General features: G+C 35.9%; 2 protein-coding genes across 2 annotated transcripts; both read left to right on the top strand.

Annotated features, from left to right (window-relative positions):
• Window positions 1–33: 33 nt before the first annotated feature.
• On the top strand, window positions 34–16541 carry LOC141331646 (uncharacterized). Its single transcript, XM_073836687.1, has 5 exons — window positions 34–52; window positions 15283–15621; window positions 15704–16057; window positions 16149–16256; window positions 16534–16541. The coding sequence occupies exons 1-5, from the start codon at window positions 34–36 to the stop codon at window positions 16539–16541; spliced, it is 828 nt and encodes a 275-aa protein (XP_073692788.1).
• A 6328-nt stretch (window positions 16542–22869) lies between these two features.
• Window positions 22870–24447, top strand: LOC141331359 (uncharacterized). The gene is made up of 6 exons (XM_073836392.1): window positions 22870–22950; window positions 23053–23382; window positions 23470–23841; window positions 23923–24033; window positions 24130–24164; window positions 24283–24447. Exons 1-6 carry the CDS (start codon window positions 22908–22910, stop codon window positions 24373–24375), a joined length of 984 nt encoding a protein of 327 aa, XP_073692493.1. The 5' UTR covers window positions 22870–22907; the 3' UTR covers window positions 24376–24447.
• Window positions 24448–27986: the final 3539 nt, after the last annotated feature.

The following is a 27986-nucleotide window of genomic DNA, read 5'->3' as shown; positions in this document are numbered from 1 at the left end:
AAGATGTTAATTTGATATTCTAGTCCTTTAACGATGATTGAGGCTCATGGAAGTAAAACAGATCCAGTATATTCAGCTCAGATTACCATCATGCAATACAAATCAATATTTATTTATAGTGTCCTGCATGTGGATGAAAGTGTGAATATGGTAGCAGGTCTCATATTAGGCTGCTTCCTCTTATATACAGGGTAGTGTTCAAAGATCAAACACTCACACTTTGAAGTTTAACTGGTTGCTTTAAAAAGGGGCAGAACGAAATTGTCTTAATAGTCTCTTTACAGACCAGTATGACGAAGACATTAGAAACACATTCCTAAATGATGTCACCTGCCAATTAGCTCCACTTAGTGTGTTCAGTGTGACTCATTAGCATAATTTTAAGTTTTATATGGTTTAAAATAGCTAGTTTTGTATTATCCAGTTTCAAATACAGTTCTAAATACTATTAGAATTATTCAAAAATATCACAAAGGAAAAAAGGATCAACAATAGTCTGAAATAAGCACATCCACACCTTCCTTAGAGCTGAGCTGGTCTAATTTTGAGGAAAATTCGAGGATTTGGTACAAGATTGAAAATTTGGGCCTCAATGCAGAGAGAGAGTAGTTTATTATCCCACACAACAGCATCTCAAAACACAATGAATACAGCCATAGATGAGTACCATTAATGTAAGCTAAAGAACCACTTCTAAATGGCCAATAACTTCAAAATGGGCATACCGGCTGAGTAGTACCCAGCCAGCAATGACTTGTGGGGCCCAGCTGGGTTAACTACGGGTTCCATGGGAACTGTGTGGGCATGGGCTTTGGCTGGGTGAAATCAGCGGGTCCCATGTAGGTTTTGTAGTATGAGTCCCACATAGGAAGCCCATATGAGCTGATTACATGGGTCACATAAGGGACAGGCATGGGCCAAGTGGGCATGGGTTTGGTCTGGGAACACATATATGGGTCTTGCATGACATATTTATGGGCCAAGTGGGCATGGGTTTTATCTGGGAATGCATATATGGGTCCTGCATGGCATATTTATGGGCCAAGTGGGCATGGGTTTGAACTGGGAATGCATATATGGGTCCTGCATAGAATTTTTATAGGCCAAGTGGGCATGGGTTTGAACTGGGAACACAAATATGGGTCCTGCATGACATATTTATGGGCCAAGTGGGCATGGGTTTGATCTGGGAATACATATATGGGTCCTGCATGACATATTTATGGGCCAAGTGGGCATGGGTTTGATCTGGGAACGCATATATGGGTCTTGGATGGCATATTTATGGGCCAAGTGGGAATGGGTTTGAACTGGGAATGCACATATGGGTCCTGCATAGAATTTTTATAGGCCAAGTGGGCATGGGTTTGAAATGGGAACACAAATATGGGTCCTGCATGACATATTTATGGGCCAAGTGGGTATGGGTCTGAACTGGGAATGCATATATGGGTCCTGCATGACATATTTATGGGCCAAGTGGGCATGGATTTGAACTGGGAATGCATATATGGGTCCTGCATGGCATATTTATGGGCCAAGTGGGCATGGGTTTGAACTGGGAACACAAATATGGGTCCTTCATGACATATTTATGGGCCAAGTGGGCATGGGTTTGAACTGGGAATGCACATATGGGTCCTGCATAGAATTTTTATAGGCCAAGTGGGCATGGGTTTGATCTGGGAATGCATATATGGGTCCTACATGGAATATTTATGGGCCAAGTGGGCATGGGTTTGAACTGGGAACACATATATGGGTCCTTCATGACATATTTATGGGCCAAGTGGGCATGGGTTTGAACTGGGAATGCACATATGGGTCCTGCATAGAATTTTTATAGGCCAAGTGGGCATGGGTTTGAACTGGGAACACAAATATGGGTCCTTCATGACATATTTATGGGCCAAGTGGGCATGGGTTTGAACTGGGAATGCACATATGGGTCCTGCATAGAATTTTTATAGGCCAAGTGGGCATGGGTTTGAACTGGGAACACAAATATGGGTCCTTCATGACCTATTTATGGGCCAAGTGGGCATGGGTTTGATCTGGGAATACATATATGGGCCCTGCATGACATATTTATGGGCCAAGTGGGCATGGGTTTGATCTGGGAATGCATATATGTGACTCTGGACCACAAAATCAGTCATAAGGTTAAATTTTACAAAACTGAGATATATACATCATATGAAAGCTCAATAAATAAGCTTTCTATTGATGTATAGTTTGCTAGGATAGGACAATATTTGGCCAAGTTACAACTATTTGAAAATCTGGAATCTGAGGGTGCAAAAAAATCAAAATACTGAGAAAATCACCTTTAAAGTTGTCCAAATTAAGTTCTTAACAATGCATATTACTACTCAAAAATTACATTTGATAGGTTTACAGTAGGAATTTTACAAAAAATCTTAATGTAACATGATCTTTACTTAATTTCCTAATGATTTTTGGCATAAAAGAAAAATCAATAATTCTGACCCATACAATGTTTTTTTGGCTATTGCTACAAATATACCCCAGCGACTTAAGACTGGTTTTGTGGTCCAGGGTCACATATGGGTCTTGAATGGCATATTTATGGGCCAAGTGGGCATGGGTTTGATCTGGGAACGCATATATGGGTCCTGCATGACATATTTATGGGCCAAGTGGGCATGGGTTTGATCTGGGAATACATATATGGGTCCTGCATGACATATTTATGGGCCAAGTGGGCATGGATTTGAACTGGGAATGCATATATGGGTCTTGCATGGCATATTTATGGGCCAAGTGGGCATGGGTTTGAACTGGGAACACAAATATGGGTCCTTCATGACATATTTATGGGCCAAGTGGGCATGGGTTTGAACTGGGAATGCACATATGGGTCCTGCATAGAATTTTTATAGGCCAAGTGGGCATGGGTTTGATCTGGGAATGCATATATGGGTCCTACATGGAATATTTATGGGCCAAGTGGGCATGGGTTTGAACTGGGAACACATATATGGGTCCTTCATGACATATTTATGGGCCAAGTGGGCATGGGTTTGAACTGGGAATGCACATATGGGTCCTGCATAGAATTTTTATAGGCCAAGTGGGCATGGGTTTGAACTGGGAACACAAATATGGGTCCTTCATGACATATTTATGGGCCAAGTGGGCATGGGTTTGAACTGGGAATGCACATATGGGTCCTGCATAGAATTTTTATAGGCCAAGTGGGCATGGGTTTGAACTGGGAACACAAATATGGGTCCTTCATGACCTATTTATGGGCCAAGTGGGCATGGGTTTGATCTGGGAATACATATATGGGCCCTGCATGACATATTTATGGGCCAAGTGGGCATGGGTTTGATCTGGGAATGCATATATGTGACTCTGGACCACAAAACCAGTCATAAGGTTAAATTTTACAAAACTGAGATATATACATCATATGAAAGCTCAATAAATAAGCTTTCTATTGATGTATAGTTTGCTAGGATAGGACAATATTTGGCCAAGATACAACTATTTGAAAATCTGGAATCTGAGGGTGCAAAAAAATCAAAATACTGAGAAAATCACCTTTAAAGTTGTCCAAATTAAGTTCTTAACAATGCATATTACTAATCAAAAATTACATTTTGATATGTTTACAGTAGGAATTTTACAAAAAATCTTAATGTAACATGATCTTTACTTAATTTCCTAATGATTTTTGGCATAAAAGAAAAATCAATAATTTTGACCCATACAATGTTTTTTTGGCTATTGCTACAAATATACCCCAGCGACTTAAGACTGGTTTTGTGGTCCAGGGTCACATATGGGTCTTGAATGGCATATTTATGGGCCAAGTGGGCATGGGTTTGATCTGGGAACGCATATATGGGTCCTGCATGACATATTTATGGGCCAAGTGGGCATGGGTTTGAAATGGGAATACATATATGGGTCCTGCATGACATATTTAAAGGAAAATTACTTATGAAAGGATGTTCCACATTATTAAGCAGGCCACAGGTTTCAAGCAATATGGGAAAGAAAAAAGATCTCTCTGCTGCCGAAAAGTGTCAAATAGTACAATGCCTTGGACAAGCTATGAAAACATTAGATATTTCACAAAAACTTAAGTGTGATCATTGTACTGTGCAGATTTGTGGCTGATTCAGAGCACAGACTGGTTTGTTCAGGAAAACGCAGAATGAGGACGGTTTCTGCCAGACAAATTCATCAGATTAAGAGACAGGCTGCTAAAATGCCATTACAAAGTAGAAAACAGGTATTTGAAGCTGCTGGTGCCTCTGGAGTCCCGCGAACATCAAGGTGTAGGATCCTTCAGAGGCTTGCAGTTGAGCATAAACCTACTATTCGGCCACTTTAGGGTCCCTGAAGGTGTGAAAATGACCTCGGCAAAGTATGAAAATGAGAAACTCATTGTGTGGCCACCATCCTCCCCTGACCTCAACCAGATTGAGAACCTTTGGAGCATCCTCAAGCAAAAGATCTATTAGGTTGGGAAGCAGTTCACATCAAAACAGCAGCTCTGGGAGGCTATTCTGACATCCTGCAAACATATTCCATCAGAAACTCTCCAAAAACTCACAAGTTCAATGGATGCAAGAATTGTGATAGTGATATCAAAGAAGGGGTCCTATGTTAAGTTGTAACTTGTTTTTGATTGAAATAGCTTTTGATTTCAGTAAATATGACCACCTAATGCTGCAAATTCAGAAAATGCCAATTTTCAGTTCTTTACAACCTATAAAATGTTTTAACTCTGTTGTGAATAATAATTTGGAACAGTGCATTTTCAGTTTTTTTTTTTTTAATTTTTGAAATAAATACTGTTATCATCAGGAGGTTTGTTCAATAAAATTCAAATGATACCCTATGGTTGATAACTTAAAAAATTATACTGACTGTCATTTGCATTGACTAATTTTGAAAATCGGAGAAAGATATCATTTGCATAATAATTTGAAACACGGTGTAATTTGAAAGTAAATCTTATTAGTTTTTATTTAGGTGTATTTTACATTAAAACTCTGTAATTCTAAAAAAGTAGAATATGTATAAAATAGAAAATCAGTCTTAAAATCCGCAAATCATGTAACCATGCAATAAAAATGTATTGCATTACATTTTTTTTTATTTTTATAAAGAAAAAATTAACCAATAAAGAGTGAGTGTATAATTTATTTGCATTAGTCGTGTCAAAAAGCAATACCACAGTAGTCCAAATGACAATACGTTTGCAGTCCTCTCTGGTGGAATATACAGTAGGATGATATTTTAGTGTGGGAAGCAGTGCATAATTCAAGTTGTTAAATGCTGAAAAAGCTAATGACGCGCTTTCTTATTTAAATCACGCATTACCGGCTGAAAGTGAAACACGGCAAATTGCAATCTATGACTGTACTGGCGACAGCCAATGAGCGTTTGATTATCGCTGCCTTTGATTATTCTGGCCAATGACTAGTAGGGAGCCGTTTCCCGGTTAAATTTGAATATGCTGATCGGCTTCTGTTGCAGTCTGTTTCGGTCATTTCTCTAGCAACTGCATTCACGTGGATTATTTTACGTCTGACTGTTTAATTCATATTTTGAGCGAGTTTTGGTTGTGGGATGAAGATTGAGAACAAACAAACGTGAATATGGACTTTTACCAGCAGCTAAAGATCATGCAAACTGCAAAAGGTAAGTAACGTTATACCTTTTACTATTATATAAAGTTCTATAGACTGTTAGGCTAGTTACATTAAGGTACTGAAAGGATATACTAATCGCGATTACATATCTTAGTGTCCTACCAGTGTGTGTTACTGTGTGTTGTTAGTATTAACTAATACTGTTAGCTGCAGCTAGGCGCTAACGTTATATTTATGTCTTGCCGAATATATGTAGTGAAAGAAATCTGCAGCTCACTTGAATAGTCAAATACAGACAGTTTACTTAAGATGGAATTGACCTAAATACAGTCACTAATGTTTTGATTCAAGATTAACAAACCAGGTTAGGTGTCAGTTACTGGATGTGTACATTTTGTTCTTAAAGTTACAGCAGTATAATTAAGCCTACAGTCGGTCTTAATTATAATCAATTAAACAACAAAATACTAAAGAGAAAATCATTAAATGTACTTAACGTTCCTATTGTTTGTAAATACTTTGATCGTATGTTGAATGAAATACAATATTAATAACTACTGTGATATATTACTATTGTGAAATAATATGGTCATATCGTGCACCCATGCTAGTTTTTAAGATTAAACTCATAAAATGTGACAGAACTTCAAAATGAGTAACCTGAGAACACTGTTATGTGAACTCATCTGACAGAGAGAGGACCTGAGTGAAAGCATGATCATTGGACTCCATGGAGAAGAATACTATGTAAACCAGGATTTTGGATCAGCTGTGCAGATTTGGTATGGAGCCGGTGAGTACACATTTTCGCAAGCCCATGTCTGTCAGTAAGTAGATAATGTCAAACAAATTAATTTTAATTTAATTAATTGCTTGTGTGTGTGTTTCCCCTTATGATCCAGAAGTTTTGGGAATGAAAATCTTCTAATCTTCAGAGGAAGTAAGTATTCATTTTACATTAAGACACACTAACATAAATTTATTTTTAAAGGAAAGTTCGTAGTATTTTTCTTCAGTTTTTGTTTTAAATTTGTTTTTGTTTTGTTTTTTACCCCCAGCTGATTCAGCTGATTCCTGGCCATTTGGAGGAGGACTGCTCTTCATCTGGTGTGTCTGTCACTTCTGGTGCAGAGTCATGGACCTTTTGTTGTATGTTTTGGTTTCACTTATTCTCACACTACATTAATTATCAGAGCTACAGTGGTGCCCAAAATTATTAGAACACTAGTATTTAAACTACCTTAACTAATGGTTTAAACTTATTTCATTTGCTATAGTGTGTCAGTATGAAATATCAGTTTACATTTCCAAGCGTTCATTTTGCCATTAATTATAATAATCAGTGACACAAGGAGTATGAAAACAAACAGCGCTTCACACAGAGGTCTAATCTCGTCATCTAAATCCAGAAGAACTGTGGCAACATCTCCAAGATGCTTAAAGAAACCTACCAGCAAAGCAGGGGTCCGTTCTTCGTACCTCGCTTACTACATCCAAGATCAAATGACACATCCAAGATCAAATCATCGCGCTAACTATGAGCTCGCTATTTCGGTTCTCCGAACGCACCTGTTGTTGATGATTAGTATAGCTGGATGAAGTGATCTGAGATCATTGCGTGGCTTAAAAGGGGCTACGTATCGATAGTAGAAACATTGATTGGCAACTCTGTGATTGGTCGGTGAACATGACGAAGAAGCGCGCTCAGTATTTTTCTGCAGCAGAGCAAGAACTCTTGATTGAGGGATTTCAGGAGTTTCAGAGTTTAATTAAAACGCAAGGGAAAACTGCAAAGGCTGGAAAAGCAAGGAGAGAGGGCTGGCAAAAAGTAGTGAACAAATTAAATGCTTTAATGCTGCCCATGATACATGTTTTTTCCTTGGTATGTTATTTTATTTATATTTTTATTTTATCCACTACCGTTCAAATGTTTGGGGTCAGAAAGACTTCAAAGAAGTCTCTTCGACTCATCAAGACTGCATTTATTTGATTAAAAATACAGAAAAAACATTAATATTGCAAATTGTTTTTACAATATAAAATAATGTTTTTTATATATATATATATATATTAACATACTTTAAAATAGAATTTATTCCTGTGATGAAAAACTGAATTTTCATCAGCTGTTACTCCAGTCTTCAGTGTCACATGATCCTTCAGAAATCATTCTAATATGCTGATTTATTATTAGAGTGATCAATGTTGGATATTATCAACAGTTGTGCTGCAAATATTTTTTGGAACCTATGATTTTTTTTTTTCTGGTTTCAAGTTTAAAAAGTACAGTGTTTATTCAAAATACATATTTTTTATAACAATGTAAATTATTTATTATTAACTTTTAATATTTTTTTATTATTAACCTAATACATCCTTGGTGAATAAAAGTATTAATTTCTTAAAAAAAAAAGAAGTACTGACCCCAAACTTTTGAATGGTAGTATATATATATATATATATATATATATAGTGTGTGTGTGTGTGTGTGTGTGTGTGTGTGTGTGTAGCTGTGGTCATCATTCGTGTGTGAATCGTCGTAATTATTTTCTACACTTTCTTGCAAAATACTTTTCTTTTCCCACGTGAGTCAGTCCGTGTCAGTCGTGCTCTTTAACCAATCAGATGTAACCTCACCACTTCAACCAATCATAATCTGTCAGGAGCGCAGCCTAAATCCTGTTTACATGAGATAAACCTGCTCCCGAGCAGGTTTAAATTTACGGACCTGTTACTATGACAGCAAGTCGCGGATGAGCTTCGAAGAACCGAACGATCCAAGATCACGCAAAATCGTCAACAATCAAATCCAGCTAACTTAGTTAGCGAGGTACGAAGAACGGACCCCAGTACTGTTAAAAGTTTTAAGCACTTGTGTACAAATTCTGTAAAATGAGAATGTTGATAAAAATGTCATAAATGTTTTCTTTATCAATTAACTTCTTTTAACTAAATTCAACATTTGGTGTGACCATCATCTTGTGTTTAAATTAGCTTTTGCACTTGGTGCACTTGCGGATAGTTTTTCAGGTTTGCAGGTGGGTCTCTTGAAGCATCTTGGAGACGTTGCCACTGTTTTTCTAGATTTAATCTGTCTCAGTTTGTTCTGTTTCTTCATGCCATTCTGTGCAGAATGGATGATGATAAGATCAGATCTCTGGAGCACTGGCTGTTGTCAAACAAAAATCTTACTGGATTATTACATTTAATGGCAAAATTAATGTTTAGAAATATAAAATAAATTACCCCTTGAAACACTACAGCAAAAGATAGACATGACTGAATTAAAATCATTTTTAGCTGGTAAAAACACTAGTGTTCTAATAATTTTGGACACCACTGTATTTGGAGCCCATGGGAGTCAGTAGAATATTGTGGATTAAAATAAAATGATGTGGATGAAATAGAAATGCATTTTCAGTTAAATTTCACCTCGGAGCTCAGAATAACTGGTAATGAAAAATTCAATAATCTAAATTTACATCTGAAACTAATAAAATTGTTAATCTTGACAATTTTGTAGATGTATTGGTTTTGTATTTATTCAGTTTTAAAGGACTAGTTCAATTCTGACACAAATATTTCCTGCTGATAATTTACTCACCCCTGTGTCATTCAAGATGCTTGTGTCTGTCTCTTTTTCTGTCAAAAAGGTTTTTGAGGAAAACATTCCAGGATTTTTCTCCATATTTAAATGGGAGCCAAGGGGTTGAAGGTCCAAATTTAATTGTCAATGCAGCTTCAAAGGGCTCTACATCATCCCAGCCAAGGAATAAGGTTCACTGGGAACTTGTAAAGCCCTTTGAAAGCTGTATTGAAATTTTGAAACCTTTATCCTTGACCTTAATCCCACTGAAGTCCACTATATTGAGAAAAATCCTGAAATCTACTCCTCAAAAACTTTACTTTCTTTTTGACTTAAAGAAAGAAAGATATGAACATCTTGGATTACATGGGGGTGAGTGAATTATCAGGAAATATTTTCTAATGGTTTTAAGGTAAACATATATTTAATTAAATGTTTTAATGAAACTGTCCCATGTTCTTTTAATTTAATTGTGCTGTATTTCTTAAAATAGCTGAAATGTAAACTGTAAATTTTATATGGCATTTGCACAGACTTTGTATTGCAGACTGTTTTTTGTCTTTTAAATAAAAATGTTAATTGTCCACCTTGAGCATGCTTTGACACTTTATTGAAGGTTTTTTATTGTAATTATTTTGGGGGGGTGCTGCCGGAGCGTCCGGGTGTGTGGCTAGGGCGAGGGGGCGGATTCCGGCACATCCCGGGGGGGCGTCTGGGGTGGCCTGGACCTCCTGGGCGTTGGCTGGCCCCCATGTGGATCCCGGGTGCAAACCCCTTTGGGCAGGTGGGGACCAAATGGGTCTGTCATGAATTGCCCAATTAAGACCCACATAAGACCCTTACAGATCCCACTTAAAACCCATCTGGGCATCCAAGGCTGGCCCCCATGTGGATCCCGGGTGCAAGCCCACTTTAAACCCCTACAGACTGGTGGGCCCCAAATGGGTCTGACATGTATTGCCCAGTTAAGACCCACATAAGACCCTTACAGATCCCACTTAAAACCCATCTGGGCATCCACGGCTGGCCCCCATGTGGATCCCGGGTGCAAGCCCACTTTAAACCCCTACAGACTGGTGGGCCCCAAATGGGTCTGACATGTATTGCCCAGTTAAGACCCACATAAGACCCTTACAGATCCCACTTAAAACCCATCTGGGCATCCATGGCTGGCCCCCATGTGGATCCCGGGTGCAAGCCCACTTTAAACCCCTACAGACTGGTGGGCCCCAAATGGGTCTGACATGTATTGCCCAGTTAAGACCCACATAAGACCCTTACAGATCCCACTTAAAACCCATCTGGGCATCCATGGCTTGCCCCCATGTGGATCCTGGGTGCAAGCCCACTTTAAACCCCTACAGACTGGTGGGCCCCAAATGGGTCTGACATGGATTGCCCAGTTAAGATCCACATAAGACCCTTACAGATCCCACTTAAAACCCATCTGGGCATCCACGGCTGGCCCCCATGTGGATCCCGGGTGCAAACCCACTCTTTGGGCAGTTGGGGCCCAAATGGGTTTGGCATGAATTGCCCAATTAAGACCCATGCAGTACCCTTACAGGTCCCACTTAGTAAGTCTGGGCTTCCACGGCTGGCCCCTATGTAAATCCCGGGTGCAAGCCCATAATGGGGCCCACATTTGCCGCCCATGAAGCCCTCATCTGGGCCCCACATGTCATTGCTGGCTGGGTAGAAGTGTATAGACTGATACAGTGAACTGGATCTAATTCCAAGGGACAATGACAGTAGGATGCTAATTTAACACCTACAACATATCTAGGAATATTTAATCTGGGTTCAAACACAGTGGAAATTAATTCTCCAGACATCCATTCCACTAATATTCGGCCTGACAACAAAACTTAAGACTCGACCAAAAACGTGAGAAAGAAATCCTTCTCCCGTCGTGAGAAAATCTGTCTGTTGGGTCAAAGTCAAAATCTAAAATTTATTAAAAATTAAGTCAAAATAAAAATAAATTGAAAAGTACTTTTGAAAAAATCCAAATAAAATAAAATTCAAATATTTCACCTCTAACTGCCACTCCTGCACCTGACCTCTTTGTGCACTCCTGTAACCCACCCCCTTAAACTTACACAGAAACACATCACAACTACCACTTTTTCAAATATTCAGAAATAAAAAATTTTATTACTTAAAATATAATTTCTCATGAAATAAGCATAGCTACATTACATAAAATTATTATATTTTCACTTCATTCATGATGGCTCTCCACTCATTAATCATTGATACATTATTATATTGTTTTTTTTTTTTGTATAAATTTAGAATAATCTGCTTATTAGTTGTTAAGTTTTTGTTTTGTGAGGTTTTTATATGAATACCAGCATGTCTTTCACTGATCTATATAATCTTCTCTGTTATCCACCTTTTTCTGCAACGCGGAAGTAAGCCTATGGGCGACACTTCCAGCTCGTTATCCACGATAGGGAAATTATGAGAAGAATAACAGCATGCAGAAAAAGGTAAAACTGTTTAGACTTTAAACCAGCATGTTCATAATTCATATAATAAATCAGATAAAACATTAAAATAATATGGTAAGACATACCAATTTACAATAATAAACAGCAAAACAAGCTGTGTTGTAGAGCTAAAAATAGCTGGACACAGATTAGACAGGAAGCTCAACCAATAAAATGTACAAATGGCCGTTACTGTACTTACTGGAAGAAAAAGGTGGATAGATCAGTCATGTCTTTGAAAGAAAAGGACTGTCCAATTGTGGTCAGGAACAGGGAAGCCTCAGTCACCTGTTCACCCGTCTCAATTTTCATGAGTTTCTTGGTGTGATGGTAGCATCAAGCTTTTTATTAATTCCAATAACTGATTGATCACTTAAAGTAGTCAATTATTTTATTCAAAGTCATTCAAAATAATTCGAACTGATTTAAAAGGTGCACACCAAGGACATCTGCTGGTCAAACACATGTTATTGCAAATGGAGAGGCTCAGTGTCCTTTCTGCCGTATAAATATTTTATAAATAAGCAAACTACAAAAATTTTAAATACACATTTCCAAATCTTTGAATATGTAACATACAGTATAATAACATGGTTCTAATTATTTTATACATTTTAGTTGCTTCAAATAAAGTTTGTGATCATACTATTTAAATATTTGTTTCAGTTACATACTTCTAGTCCATTTATGTTGTTTTCATAATTCTTAGAAACTATGCTATTTTTTTCCCGACCGACTGTCACTGTTTTTTCATTTCTCATGTTTCAGAATTCATGTTTTTTAGACGCATGTAACATTAAATGTAGTATGTTCTTATTAAAACGCATCTCTAATTTATCTCTAAATTAAATTCCCTTTTGTCAAGTTCATTATGTGTATCTGACGGATGGTTGCAGTATAAGAGCCACACATGTTCTCAAGTGCATCAGCAGGGCTGGCCCCAGCTCTTAAGGTGTAAAGGGGGCTCTCAAGGTGTAAAAGTTAAGCCTGATAAGTATTTTAGCAGTATTGTTTTCCACTAATTACTAAAGTCTATATGACCATGAGAAAAAATAACCCTTTCAGTTTCACACTTCATTGTTGTGAATCATTGAGAAGATGCTGTTTGTTAAAGCTAAGGAATAAGTTGCAAAAAAAATGTACACATGGAAGGGTTATTTTTAACCTCCATAACAGAGACAAGTCATTTTTTTAGTCTGAGAATGGTGCTTGTGTGGTTTTGATTCAGCGAGGTGTGAAACACGCCAGTGGGTCAGTCCTGTGGTTGGAAAATGATCAAACAGTAATGTGTGCAAATCATGCTTGCAAAAGTAGAGGTGCAAACAAACACTCTTGTGTACTCATTTATAACCTGCACAAATTGTGTGTGTGTGTGTGTGTGTGTGTGTGTGTGTGTGTGTGTGTGTGTGTGTGTGTGTGTGTGTGTGTGTGTGTGTGTGTGTGTGTATATATATATATATATATATATATATACACACACACACACACACATAGATACACACTCACTCTTACTACAGGTGGATTAAGAAAATAAGCACTTTGTAATTTGGAAAATTATTTCTTGTGTAGGTAAAATGCCTCATACTGATCCTACAAAAATATGGTTAATGCAGTTTTATTTTATTCAGATTATGTCAGTGCCGAAGTTAAATGTTTCTCCGCTGATGTTCACCACAGCAGTTCTCGGTGTGTACTGAGCAGCTTCTTCCTGTCAGTCACTCAACAGGAAATGTCGTCGTACACTGTGGCCTCTGACTGGAACTCTGTTTAGCATCACATCTTCTCCTTATATGGACAAAAGATGATTCGGTTTAAACATGACTCTGTGATTTGTGATAGTACTGGGTACCACAGTCTTTATCAGTCATAGCCCACATTCCTTATCAGCCCAGACAAGCGTTTTGTCATTTTGTTATCATTATTCTTTTATCACTTTGATGTTGTGATGTTGCAATCACTTGTGGACGTTTGTGGTGAACATGTGGCTCAAATGGCCTTTTAATTTTAGATTGAAAGTTCAGTCAGTTAGCAGAGACCTCTGATGTGGTAAAATGACATTTTTTGTTTTGTACATTCGTTACTCCTGGGGTCCCATTGCTTAACATGGAAAAATAATAGCAGCAATTGTGAAACTGACCTTAAAGTTTCTTTAAACCTAAAATTAATTTAGCAGATATTATTTAACCTTTCTTTTGTGTCTCAAAATCTGACTGTTATTCAATACATTAACATTCCCGGCATCCAAATATTTTTCCCTACAGTACACAAAACACACCTGGCATCAGTGATATAACTAAGCATGCTCAGTAGCCTGACATTGGTACCTTTTTAACTTCTTAAGGTGACTTTCCCAGAACAACATACATTGTGTACACCAATAAGCAGTCTTTCCAACCACAACATTTGACCTCCCTTCTTACTCTTTGATCATACCCAAACTTTTCACCCAAGACCCATTTTCAAGCGACCATCTTCACAGCTCTTTCCATCACCTAGGTGTTTTTTCTTTTCTTTTCCGTCTGCTAGCTGTGCTACACAGAAGGTTGCTACTCAAAGAGACATCTAGGCTTTCTAAAAAGGTTTTATTTAGTATTCGTTTCTATTTTTATTTGTTTCTGAAGGAACCATGTGATCCACATACTTAGAAGTGACGACAAATATAAATCGCATGTGAGTGTTTAGCAAATAAATCCCCCAAATGAAGGTAATTCAAAGACATTAATGTGCCAGATGATCAAGACATTGAACAGACATTAAAAGTGGAAAACGATCTAACAATGGATGTTGAACTAATATTTGATCATTTCATTTTGTATTTAGCATAAGCATTACCAGAAGAAAACAAAACTCTTAATTTCATTGCAAAATGATTTTATTTTATGTGTTTTTGTAAATTTAGCGCAAAACTTCTATGGCCATCAGCTGTACTACTCCCTTTAATTATATATGAACTAATGTATGTATGTCTTTTGTAGGTGTATGTGAACATAGGGAAGTGTAGGCCTATATAAAGGCAAACCTCTTTGTGTTTCTCTCTTTCAGTCTCGCTATCAAGGAGGGACATAAAACATATCTGATGGTTTACATGCCACAACCCTATAATCCTTAATGGCACTTGTAAGTATAGAGTTTTAAAACATATTTGTTTATTAAGTAAAGTAACTTTTTAGAATGTAAAGCTTATTAACCACAGTAATGAATCACAGTAATGGTTGTTTTAGTAAGTTTGATAACAGTCCTATAACGTAGAGCTTTGGGATGTTTGGTCAAATTGATTTAGCATTTTTGTTATTATTATTGGTATTAGTATTTATTATACATCTGGATGTGTGTCTTTCTCTCCACTTTCTCATGCTAGAGATTTTTATTTCAACCTGTTTGTAGCCAGCTCTGCATAATACTTCATTTTTTCATCCTAATGCTAAACGTTTCAAAGTGTAAGTAACAGTTTTTATTGCACTTAGACTAAATTCATAATTGTTTTTACTTTGCTTAACTGTTGTTTTTAAAAGCAAGCAAAATGTAGTGTCCTCTCACCTATTCCTGTTCTGATTTTCCTATTCAGATAACGCAGACGTTGTGGCTCAGAATAGTCTAAAGATTGTTCAAGCTGGAGACAGTGTTAACTTCACCTGTGTTTTTCCAAAAGAGCCAAGAACCAGTAGTGTTTGGGTAAAACAAAGAGTTGGAGAGAAACCAATTCCAATTGCTTCATCTTATCAAGGTTTAGCTGGCAAATTTGAAAAAGAATTTGACCAACATAAGCGCTTTTTTATTGTAAAAGATGATATCACTTTTAATTTGAGCATCACAAACACAGAAAAATTGGACACTGCAACATACTACTGTGTTAAACATTTTTTTAAGTTTACAATTGGGGATGGAACTGATCTTATTGTAAAAGGTGAGATGAACACTTACAAGCTTTATTACATATGGTACATTCTGTTTAATACCTGAATTTTATTTATCTGTTTTCTTTTTAGATGCACAACTTAACATGCAGACTGACCATGAGAGAACTCTGAGGGATCCAGAGGATACAGAAGCCTCTGCAGTAGCGCTGCAGTGCACCGTTCTCACTCAGAGCTGTGCAGGAGAACACAACATCTACTGGTTCAGAGGTGAATCTGGAGAATCTCCTCCAGGAATTATATTCACTCAGGAGCGCAGGAACGGTCAATGTGAGAGGAGCTCTGATGAGAACTCTACTGAACACAAATGTATCTACAACCTGCCCAAAAGGAACCTCAGTCACTCTGATACTGGGATTTACTACTGTGCTGTGGCCGCATGTGGAGAGATACTGCTTGGAGATGCAAGAAAAGTTGAATTACCAGGTGCCCATTTAGGTTCCAATAAAAATAATTTCCTGAAACTGCTGTAATATATTTTTAAAAACGTGTTTTGTTTTTATTTGCATTACTATAGACAAATGCTTTCAGACACATTGGATTACAGCAGCATTAATTACAATTACTTTATCTGTGATTGTGATCACCATTATGGGTGCACAGTTGTACAAGTACCGACAAAAAGGTAGGCATCAATTTATGTTGACATGCCAATTTTAAGTTTTAATATGATGTTCAATGTTAGCACAGATGTAATATGTGCAATTTCACATTGTTCCTTTAAGGTGTGATGCAAAACACTCAACAGAGTCAATTGATGGTAAGCTAAATGCCTTATTCTATGCACTACAAATATCTTGTCAATGGATTTAACCACTGCTATCAATCTAAAGATTACACTAAATGTTATGTTTTTAACAATATATTACATTTAATGTCTCATAATTACTGTTCTATGTCAGGTTGGTGACGTGGATGCTTTGAATTACGCAGCTTTGAGCTTTCAACAAAACCCCTCCACATCTAGAAGACCCAGAGAAAGAAACTCACAAGATAATACAATATATACACATGTGAGATATCAATAAAGTTTAATCAACTTGAAAAGTTATTCAGAGGTTTCTATTTAGAAGCCATAAAATTTTAGAAGCTGTCAGAAATTAATTAAATTATACTCTACTAAGTTAGCCATATTCGCTTGATAAAGCTGACCATAAATGTGCATGAAATATTGGGTTCAACTGAAATATGTTTTAATTCGCTTTTAGCCCAAAATGTATTACAAAATGTTTTTTTCAGCCGACAATTGCGTTAGTGAATGCAGTGTTTGGTTTTCATTAGTGTACCATTCAGAGGTAAAATATGACACAAATCCAGTTACTTTGTTAAGTCTGTTAAGTCTCTATTATTAGACTATAATAAGGTTAACACCTGTGATACATTTAATAAAATCATGATTTAAGTTTGAACATCAGTGCTTGCTTTTAGTGGATGTTTGACCATTACTTTAAGTGCTGCATACGTATAAATAAATATGTATATAAAATCATGTGGTATATATTGATACAATCATTTCTGTCTTATTGTAATGGTTTAAAGTTTAGAAGCTGTTATGCAAGTGACACATTATATCAGTAAAATGTGCTAAAATTGTGTTAAATCCCTGTCCGTGGTGCTGAAATAACATTGAGTATTTTTGCTTTTTTAATGAAGTAGCATGACGTCATTAGATACTGAATCTATACAGAAACTGATGACATGTTGTTGTTGTTTTGTTTTTTAAATATATGACTAAGCACATTAAATTAAATAAACTGTTCATGTATTTAGAGTGACACAAGCATGTGCATTACCCATGTGCAATATATTTATTAATTCAGTAATAGACTGTACTAATAGCTTATCTTGACCTTTGACCCTTGTCCAAGTGGTTCAAAATAACCTTCTCTTTTTTCTTTTCTTTTTTACACACTGTAGATAACTAAATTACAGCAATTATGTTTTTTTGTTGTTTGCAATTTTAAAAACTATATTGTCTGTCTTTTTACCTGCAATTAATAGATGAGGACTGAGTTTATTGTATATGTACAGTTAATAGTTAATATACAATTAACTCTTGCAGTAAATAATGTTTGAAAAATGTATGTTTTTGCTCAGATTGTTCGAAATGGTAACTTTCTATATCCTAACTATTAAATAGCAATAATTATGCTGTATGTATTTTGCTGTATTTGCCTGTTGGCTTAACCCCTTAATGCCTGAATTTATATATATAAAAAAATGTTTTATGTGTGTTTTTGCCTTTAAGTAGATGGTAAATAATGTTGAGATTATCAATTTAACTTTTGCACAACAAATAGATAGAAATTTTGGTATGTTGCAAATTTGCGACAACAGGCATAATGACAAAAAACAATGTTTTATTTATTCACCCTTTTTTGACTTCTTTATTCATATAAGTTAAGTTGTGCTAAGATACAAATATTTATCTGCTTATTGTGTGCTTATACACTCGACAATAATGAGGTGAAATATGTGTGACAAGTATTTTTGAAGTTATTGTAATTAGGTTTGTAGCATATTAGCGACAGTAGGTCATAAGGATCAAACTTCCCCGACCCATTTCCATAACTTCGCGACCAAGTCCGTCACTTTGCGGTCCCAATAGAAACAAGTGCTTGTCGAAGGTTCCTAGGTCCGTAGCGAATATGCACTAGCCGGCATTGGGGGAATGCAGACGCTATCTCGGCTGGTTGATTGAGTCAAACGGGTTGTCGCATATTTATGACAGTAGGCGTTAAGGCCTTGATAAGTAGCAACAAATCTTAAATGGTACACAATGATTATCTGTGAGAGACACTTGGTCCAAAAATTTGTTAGAACACTTACATTTCTTAAATCTATAGAAAATAAAACAGGAGAACATAGATATAGTATATGATGGACAAAGGTTGCAGATAAACTCCCTCTGGTGGAAAAATTGGGTAAAACTATCCTGAGGCCATCAAAATAACCTATAAGGCCTGCTGTCCAAGAACCATATGCTCGAGCCCTGATTTTTTGGCTCCGTCCACACGAAGCCGGTGCGTTCCCTATCCGATCATTTTTTTCCCCCTCGTTCTAAAAAAAGTTCCGAACACACGAAACCACTGAAAACGGTGTAGTATATATGCCAGACCAGTATGGGGTGCTGTAATTCTGCCATAGAGGTACACTATACACGGAGAAGAAGACTTTGAGCATGCGCATAACCTTGCGCGCTGTATACGAACTAAGAAGAAGAAGACAAAGATGAGAACATTATCGCTTGTTGCTCATAACAGTTGCATAGAAGCAATAGATTTTGCTGTAATAAAGCTAGCAGGCTTAGTAGCAACACGAACGCAATCATGTAGTCCGCCAATATTGTTGTAGCTGTTACGTGTGACGCAGCCGCCACGTGATGTGATGACATCATCATTTCGCAAAATATACGGATTGGCTGTAACGTTACACACGAAACCGCGAGGGTGTCGTTTTCAGATTTATCCACTTTGGGACCCGGTTTCAAAAAATAGCGGTTTCAGTCTCCTAAAACGCCGGATCCGCGTGGATGAAACGCCAATACGATAAAAAATGTATACGTATATACAGTGGCGGTTCTACACGGAGGCCAAGGGAGGCCCGTGCCCCTGTAGACGTGTCCTTGGCCACCCCTGTGGCCCCCCGTACTGACCAAATAAAATAAAATAAATTAATTATGGTTTTACACACGAGCGCCAAAAGCGGAACTAATGCGACGCATCGTTCTACTTAAATGGGTAAATTAGAGCGGAGCACACAAACACTGCAGCAACAATTAGAACTACTCTTGGATAGAGGAGCTACGATTTATTTCTCCTGTTGCAAGAGTCGAAAGTAAGCAAAACAATTTCATTTCGTGAGTGACTTGTTCTTGCACATAACCGTGTTACTTTTGTTTTTCACACTGATAATTAAATCAAGTTTGTAAATGGCTTTGTAAAATCTTTGTTAACGTTAGTTAATAAAAATATACAGCTGTTCATTGTTCAGGGTGGCCGCGGATCCTTAAAAAGTCTTAAATTCCGTTGTCCTAAAATAAGGCCTTTAAATGTCTTAATTTGTCTTAAATCTAAATCCAAGGGTCTTAATTTTTTTACACTTTGAAAAGGAAAAGTTTATCGTTTTGAGGAGAATCTCCTGCGCAGGTTCTAAATCTGTTCTGTTGCTAGACACGCGCTTGCTTGACAACGCCTCAGCGTTGCCAGATTTAGCGGGTTTCCGCCCAACTACACGCATTTGAATCGCAGATTAGCAGTTAAATTTAACCATAATAGAGTAAAAGTTTATAATTAGCACATGTTTTTACGTTGCCGCACACAACTGGCGCGAGCACGCTTAGAGAGAGAGAGAGGAGAGAGAGGCGCGCGGCGCGATTCACACAGATTGATTCCTCTTTAACTGCTATTTGAACGGAAACGTACATACCAAGTCATGTCTTGATACCCGTTTTGGTATTCTGTTTAACAGTCGTTTATGTCTTCAGTGAACCGAAACAGCTGAGAAAGAGATGCGTGCCAGTATTCGGTTTGGGCATTTGGCCTTAAAGAGACAGCGTCCTATAAATACCTGCAGTGAGAAACACTAGTTATTTTACAATTAATTATTAAATTTCCCCTCCTGAATACTAGTGTTATTGATTTTATTACTAACTTTATGTTGTATTCATTTACACTTGTCATTTGTGTAATTGTTCTTGTTTTGTTACTGAACTTTAGTTCAGATAGTAGTTTTTGCTGTGGATGAGAAGTAGCCTACCTAAAGTAAGCATTCAGTAATTAGGAAAAAACAAACTTTTTTTTTTTTTTTTTTTTTGCTGATCCGAAAAATGATCCGATCCATGACTCAAAATCCGTGTTTGTTACACTGTTACATTGGCTTCAAAGTGTGTGAGAGCCTTGACTTTGTCATGGGATAGAAAATAATTTCTTCTTCTGGAATAGTGTTTTCTGTTGAATATTCCCAAGAATAATCAGTTAAATAAAATAATAATTTAAAATATATTCATAGTTTTGTGCTAGACTTTTGCGGGACTTTCAATTTTGTCTTAAATTTTGTTTGAAAATGGTATTAAAAAGTCTTAAAATGTCTTAAATTTAACTTGGTCAAACCTGTAGACACCCTGTTCATGATCAAGTGCCGGTTTAGTTCTGCTGAAACTCTACACCTCTGAGAACTCTCTCATTAAAACAAAGAAAGTTCTTTCACCATGCAGCAAACGTAAAAAATAATTAAACCGTTTAACTTATAGTACTTCTTACTGTCGATTAACAGTGAACGGTCAATATGAGCATCCCTAAAATGTTTGTATGATTTTAAAGTAAAATAAAGTTTATAATCTTTAAATATCACTTGTTGTCATTTTTTAATGTGCCCCTCTGGTTAAACACTGGCCCCTTCTTGGCCCCCCTAGTCAAATTTGTCTAGAACCGCCACTGCGTATATAGCGAAACGCGTCTCCGTGTGGACAGGCCCTTTGTCCCCCATTCCTTTAATTTTCTCACATTGAGACACCTCAATATACACTGTGGTACATGTTTTATCCAACTACAAAATACAAGAACACAGAAAAAAGAAGAAGAAGAAACAACACATCTTAAATGTACTTTTTGACTTGCTAAGACAAACTTCAGCAAAAACAAATCCAGTCTAAATGGCTTCAGGACAACATAAAATATCCCCAGTCTTATTACTGCCGTTTTCCTTTGCTAATGTTGCTTTGGATCAGAGGAATAAATCACATTATTCCACAACAGTGTAAACTACTAACAATTTAACTGCTTAGAAAAGGCAGAATAATTACTGAATTGCATAATTACAGTGTATAAATCGATATGATTTATTTAACAGGTAGGCCATGTGACCTATATATTTTTAGTACTCTTAGTCACCATGATCTTTTTTCATTTACCTCCCACACTCATTCACAGCCCACAAACACCATTCTGAGCGGAAATGGTTTTCACTGCTCTTTTCCATTACATGCAATGTTTTTTCCTTTTCTGACACAGTTCAACAATTGCCACAAAATAGATTTTTTCAATAGCACTTACATTTTATATTTAGAAGATGCTTCTGTGAGTCATATTAACTAACTGATATGAATATATCTATAATATATTATATGAACAGATTTGAGTAACAATAATTAACTGAAAGGCGGAAATAATGTAAAATGTAATTATCCATTTATATCATCTTATTATTTGCTCCATAATTAAGCGGACTCATGGTCCAGCTACTTAATTTAGCTTTATTAAATATAATTCTATGCATGAAATTATAATGCTAAACATAGGCAAGCACAGACAAACCACTTTTAGGGCTTCAAGGTTAAGGCATTTCAGTGGTACCGGCCCATGAATTTCTATTGTTGCATAATAGTGGTGCAGGATCCTCTAGCTGTGGTCAAAGCGTGAAAGCAGAAAGGAAGAAAACATACACATCAGTTGTGTTCTCAGCCAACTGCTGTTAAAACAAAAAGTTTCCACATGAATTACAGTGCTTGTTACAGATACAGCCTCTTCTGAAAAGCAGCAAACAAACATCTCTTTCCAATATTGTTTGGTGATAATAGAGGCATGCATGTTTACATCAACCTAACTACTTTGAGTGTTAATTTATTTGCGTCAATAAATATTTGTACTATTAATAGTACAATTAATAGTTTTATTTATACTGCATTTAGGTGTAAATGTGTCAGTCTGCTAGAAAACTTTAGATTTGATGTTACTATCACCATGAACATGCCATTAAGATAAACAATATGGTAAATCAGCCAATAGAATCACGCAAAGGTGCTTTTCTTTTGTACAGGGAGGTACAGTATATAAAGGTGAGTCTCTGTGTGTCTTCCTCTTTTGGACTGTCTTGAGAAGGAAGATAAACCTGTCATAGACTCTACATAAAAAACAACTTTGATCTTTAATGAAGTCTGTAAGTACAGATTTTCTTTTAACCAAAGCCTGTTTTTGAATTCATAATTTTAGTTATTATTAACTTTTGGATATTTATTTTCCGTTTTTTGAAACGGCTTTCCAAAGCAAAATTTTGACCACATATCCATAAATGTTGTCCTGCATTAAAATGTAATTTAAAAAAATGTTTCTAATGCACACAATGTAAACTTGTCTTGTAGGTAACCTAAGAACTTGTAACATGAGTAAATATGTTTTAAATAAGTTTTAAAGTATAAAGCTACCTTGTGTATATTTTTATTTTTCTAGATGATTCACCGAAGAGGTTCTGAATCAACTGGTTTAGAATCTCCTAAAAAATGATTTATCAACATTTTATCCTTTTGCTTTACTTTTCAAAATGTAAGTATTATTTTTTTTGTACTGCATAATAAAGCAATTCTACAGCAAGCAATAATAACCATTTTCTCATCCATGACATTTTATTTTGCTTACATAATGCAGACGCTGTGGCCCAAAATCATCTAAAGATTGTTCAAGCTGGAGACAGTGTTAACTTCACTTGTGGTTTTCTAAAAGAGTCAAGAACCACCGTTGCTTGGGTCAAACAAAAAGCTGGAGAGAAACCCCTTTTAATCGCGTCATCATATCAAGCTTTAGCTGTCAGGTTTGAAATTGACTTTGACAAACATAATCGTTTTTTTGTAGCAAAAGCTGATGGTAGTTTTAATCTAAGCATTACAAATACAGAAGAATCAGACACTGCAACATATTATTGTGTCCAATATGTATATCAGTTCAAATTTGGGGAAGGCACTGATCTTATTGTAAAAGGTAAGCAGAATGTTCACTTACATTTTACTGTGGTACATGTAGTACATTGTGTCTGGTCAAATTATCATCATGTTGTTTTCTTTTCAGGCAAACAACAGAACATGCAGTCTGACAATGATAGAGATATGATGGATCTAGAGGACCCAGAATACCCAGAAGACCCAGAAAACTCTGCAGTGGCTCGGCAGTGCACTATCCTCAGTCAGAGTTGTGCAGGAGAACACAACGTCTACTGGTTCAGACATGAATCTAGAGAAACTCCTCCAGGAATTATTTTCACTCAGGAGCGCAGGAACGCTCAATGTGAGAGGAGCTCTGATGTGAACTCTACTGCACACAAATGTATTTACAACCTGCCCAAGAGAAACCTCATTCACTCTCATGATGGGATTTACTACTGTGCTGTGGTCGCATGTGGAGAGATACTGTTTGGAGATGCAAGAAACCCTGACATGCCAGGTGCCCATTTAAGTTACACAATTTTGTCTGTTCACAGATTTATTGCTAACTTTTTCTTAATTACTTTCATTTTTAATTAAGGTTTTCAGATTCCTTGGAATATAATCGCCCTGGTTTTAGGAACTTTAAACTGTTTATCAGTGTTCGTGATTATATTTCTGGGCACACAGTTGTGCATGCAGCGAAAAAAAGGTAGGAACTGTTGCGTAACATATTTCTGCATTGTGTAAGCAAATCAATATGTTTCAAGGACAGTGCAGTCATGCACAATTCTTATTGTTTTTCAAGATGGGACTCAAAACATTCAGACTAGTCACTTAATGGTAAGTAGTTTAATATTCCATGTGCTTTTATACCATATGTTGCTTATGTAATTTAATATTAATGTCCAGTCTTTACAGGCAAAATATTTAACTGACTGTATTATATGTGCTGATATAGGACGAAGACAGAACTGCTTTGAATTATGCTGCTTTGAGATTTCAACAAAGATCCAGCACTCCTAGAAGACCCAGAGAAAAACATTCAAGATAATGCAATATATGGACATGAGAAATCAATACATTTTGTGAAAAAATATCTCTGTTGTACAAAAAACAAAAGACATTTTAACATCTTAATTACATTCAACTAATTGACTTGCACTGTGACAAAAATATATTTTTTTGAAATTTTGTAAATAAGACAGATTATTGAAGTACTATTAGACTACAATAGGATTTCTACTCTAAAATTTCACATTTATTTCAGTGTTACTTGCTGTTTCTTTGTAACTAATTGTGAAAAATGTTAAATTATTCTGTTGAATAAATTGAACTGATTTACATTTAATATAATTTCGAGTGACCAGTTTGTTGGATTTCTGCCTAAACATACAGCATATTATTGTAAGATTGACTGATTTCTTGAAAATGTTTAAAGTTGAGAAGAGCAAGATACGTTGAGATCCCTGTCCGTGGTACTGAAATGTGTCAACTCTGACCATTTTTGCATTATTTTCTAGTCATGCTCGCTGCTGCTTTAATAAGGTATTTAGATTAAATTGTACTACTGTACTAACACATACTGTTAACATTTACTCAAGAAAGCTACATTAATTAATAAATCAATATACTTTTCATGTGCCTAGAATGTAGTGTAAGCAATATTTTCACTTGAGCATTAAAGAGAATGTTGCAGAAATATAATTATTGACCAATAGTGATACATTGGACCCTTGTGGTCCATCAATCAAATACTAAATAGATAATGTTTCAACTTAATGATAAATAAAAGAAATAAAGACTCAATAAATCATATCTGGGCTAGCATTAGTCTGCATCATGTTTTTAAAGAGAGTTACAAAAAGTGCTGCTGTCCAGTATTATTGATAAATAGCTCATGAGAACCCTCTAGTGGAAACATGTGGCAAAACTCATCAGACCATAAAAATATAAGGCTGTGAGGCCTGTACTACAATAATCTAAAGGTATTTGAAAATCCTACATTTATGCTAAAATGTTAAATCCTAATGTTAAAATCCTAACTTCATGCTAAAATTCTATACTTACTGTAAGGTTGAAGAAAGTGTTTTTGACCACAACTAAAAACTGAAATGTTTAAGGTTACTGCTATTTCAATTTACTCTTTAATTTTACTGTATACTTATTTTTATTGCTTCCATTTTCCTACTTTTAATTCTTTGTATTTTAAGGTTAATAAAGCAAGTTCCTTTAATAAAAAAACAAAAACGAATTTGTGTCTTATGAAATGCACGCATTGTAACTTGTCAGCTCAGCTGAGCAAGTAAGGCTTTAAAATAAACTGTTACTATTTATAAGATGTTTTTGTCACCCAGAATAAATAATCAATATGGCATTTATTTTTTTACTAATGCAAGGTAAAGTAACACCTGTTTGAGAAAGGAGCATCTGTGGTTTTTGATTCAGAGAGAGGCGTGAAACACACCAGTGGGTCAGTCCTGTGGTTGGAAAAAGCTCAAACCACACTGTGCACAATCATGCATGCAAACGTACAGATACAGAAGCACGAAGGTGCACAAAAACATCTGAGCACACAAACGAAACATCTCAAAGTAGTGGGTTATTTAATAAACAGGCAAATTCTTGCATGTAAAATAGTTAGTGTGCCATCTACATATGTGGAGAATTCCGATTGACAGATCAAAATCTTTATGTTAATCTTAAACATTTGAAAAAAATACATGCAGTGTTTAAAATATTATACATACGCTATCTATGAATATATTATATAAAGTAACTTTTAATTTAGAATGGTTTAGAATTGCAGTGTATTCAGTGTTGACAGTCATGTGGAAAGTTCAATTTTTCTCCGCTGATGTTCACCACAGCAGTTCTCAGTCTGTACTGAGCAGCTTCTTCCTGTCAGTCACTCTACAGGAAATGATGCACACTGTTTTTCTCTTCTGACTGGTGCTCTTGACATCACGTGTTCTTACATGAACATATGCTAACTTTGTGGAGGAGTATGTGCTTTGTGGTATCAATAGATTAAAGCCCAGAGCATTTCAGTGCAAAACTATGGTTGTTTGGGCCCCACTGCAAAAATACTTGTTGGGGCCTCTACCACTTTAACCACTTGCCATTTTGAACACAGTAAAAATACATCTGCATTTTTAACACTGCAAGTTTGTGCTTACTGTCTCAACCAAGTTGACATATTTCAAAAACTATGAAAAGGTCACTACCCCTGATGGAGATGTATTAGAAATTCAATCCAGGGTAATATAAAACCAATCTTGGCGTCAATCTTTTGAGTAGGTCAGTTTCTTAAAAAAACAAACAAAAAAAAAACTATTCTCTAACCCTGCAGGTTTAGTTTAGGTACATATTAGGAAGGTTGTTTTTTCTTTCTTTTTTTTTTTTTTTTAATATCTCTGAAAATCATTTTTTTTCACTGTAATCAAGTAATTCTATTAACAGCTCTGTATACTTTCACCTATATATAGGTGAAAGGTAACTCAAGTGAATTAACCAGTAGAAAGAAGAAGACTACATGACACAACAGTGAGAACTGTAATTAATGAAAGCTTTATTTTGTGAAACAGCTTTTTAAGACAAATTTTTTTTTAGGATGATCACAAATACTAAAGTTCAGCCGTATGTTTTTTCTAAGTGTTATGTGACAGAGAATTATTGTACAATTTTATAATGATGCATATAATATAATAATAAAAAAATAATAAAAATAATATTAATAAATATTGTTATATATTATTATTTTCCCTCTAGATGATTTAACCTGTTTGGAGTGGATGCGACAAAATGTGAAAGCCTTTTTTTATGTTCTTGCTTTGCATTTTAAAGTGTAAGTTACTATTTTGTATTCTGTTAAACTCAGACCTGCACTTAGAAAAAGAAAGAAAGAAAGAAAGAAAGAAAGAAAGAAAGAAAGAAAGAAAGAAAGAAAGAAAGAAAGAAAGAAAGAAAGAAAGAAAGACATCATACATTTACAGAGAAAATCTAATGTACAGCAGGAAACACTAACTGTTCTGTTACTTCTTTCTATTTTTAGGCAGATCAGATAATGCAGACGTTGTGTCTCGGAATCATCTGAAGATCGTTGAAGCTGGTGACAGTGTTAACTTTGCCTGTATTTTTCCAGTAGAGTGAAGAACCATTGCTGTCTTGGTCAAAAAAAATCTGGAGAGAAACCCCTTCCAATCGCTTCATCATATCAAGGTTTATATGTCATATTTGAAAAAGACTTTGACAAACATAATCGCTTTTTTTGTAGCAAAAGATGAAAGTGTGGAGAGATACTGTTTGGAGATGCAAAAATGTATTTGCCAGGGTCAGGTGTGCACTGAATCTGAAGGGGAAATCACTCACGGTGTTGTTCCATCACTAATATTTTTGAAAAATGATGATGTTTTTTTCGTATCTGCAGGTACGCCATGGAGCACAATTACCCTGGTTTTAATAACTTTAAACTATATATCTGTGATTGTGATCATACTTCTGGGTGCACTGCTGTACAAACACAGACAAAAGGGTAACATTTACATGCTGTATCCAAGTCATAGAATCATAGAATTCAAATTAACAATTATTATTTTCAGTGTAGTTGTAATACATAAATTCTTATCATTTATTAAGATGGGATCCCCTATATTGTGCTCAATC

This window comes from Garra rufa, chromosome 3 (assembly GCF_049309525.1).
Source record: "Garra rufa chromosome 3, GarRuf1.0, whole genome shotgun sequence".
Lineage (NCBI taxonomy): Eukaryota > Metazoa > Chordata > Actinopteri > Cypriniformes > Cyprinidae > Garra > Garra rufa.
This window is presented reverse-complemented; position numbering and strand designations above follow the sequence as displayed.

Coding starts and splice junctions, on each gene's coding strand:
- LOC141331646 (XM_073836687.1), top strand. Junction 15,622..15,703: donor AACTGATCTTATTGTAAAAG/GTGAGATGAACA, acceptor TTTTCTTTTTAG/ATGCACAACTTAACATGCAG. Junction 16,058..16,148: donor AAGAAAAGTTGAATTACCAG/GTGCCCATTTAG, acceptor GCATTACTATAG/ACAAATGCTTTCAGACACAT.
- LOC141331359 (XM_073836392.1), top strand. CDS start 22,908: ATGATTTATCAACATTTTATCCTTTTGCTTTACTTTTCAAAAT. Junction 24,034..24,129: donor GTGCATGCAGCGAAAAAAAG/GTAGGAACTGTT, acceptor TTGTTTTTCAAG/ATGGGACTCAAAACATTCAG. Junction 24,165..24,282: donor TTCAGACTAGTCACTTAATG/GTAAGTAGTTTA, acceptor GTGCTGATATAG/GACGAAGACAGAACTGCTTT.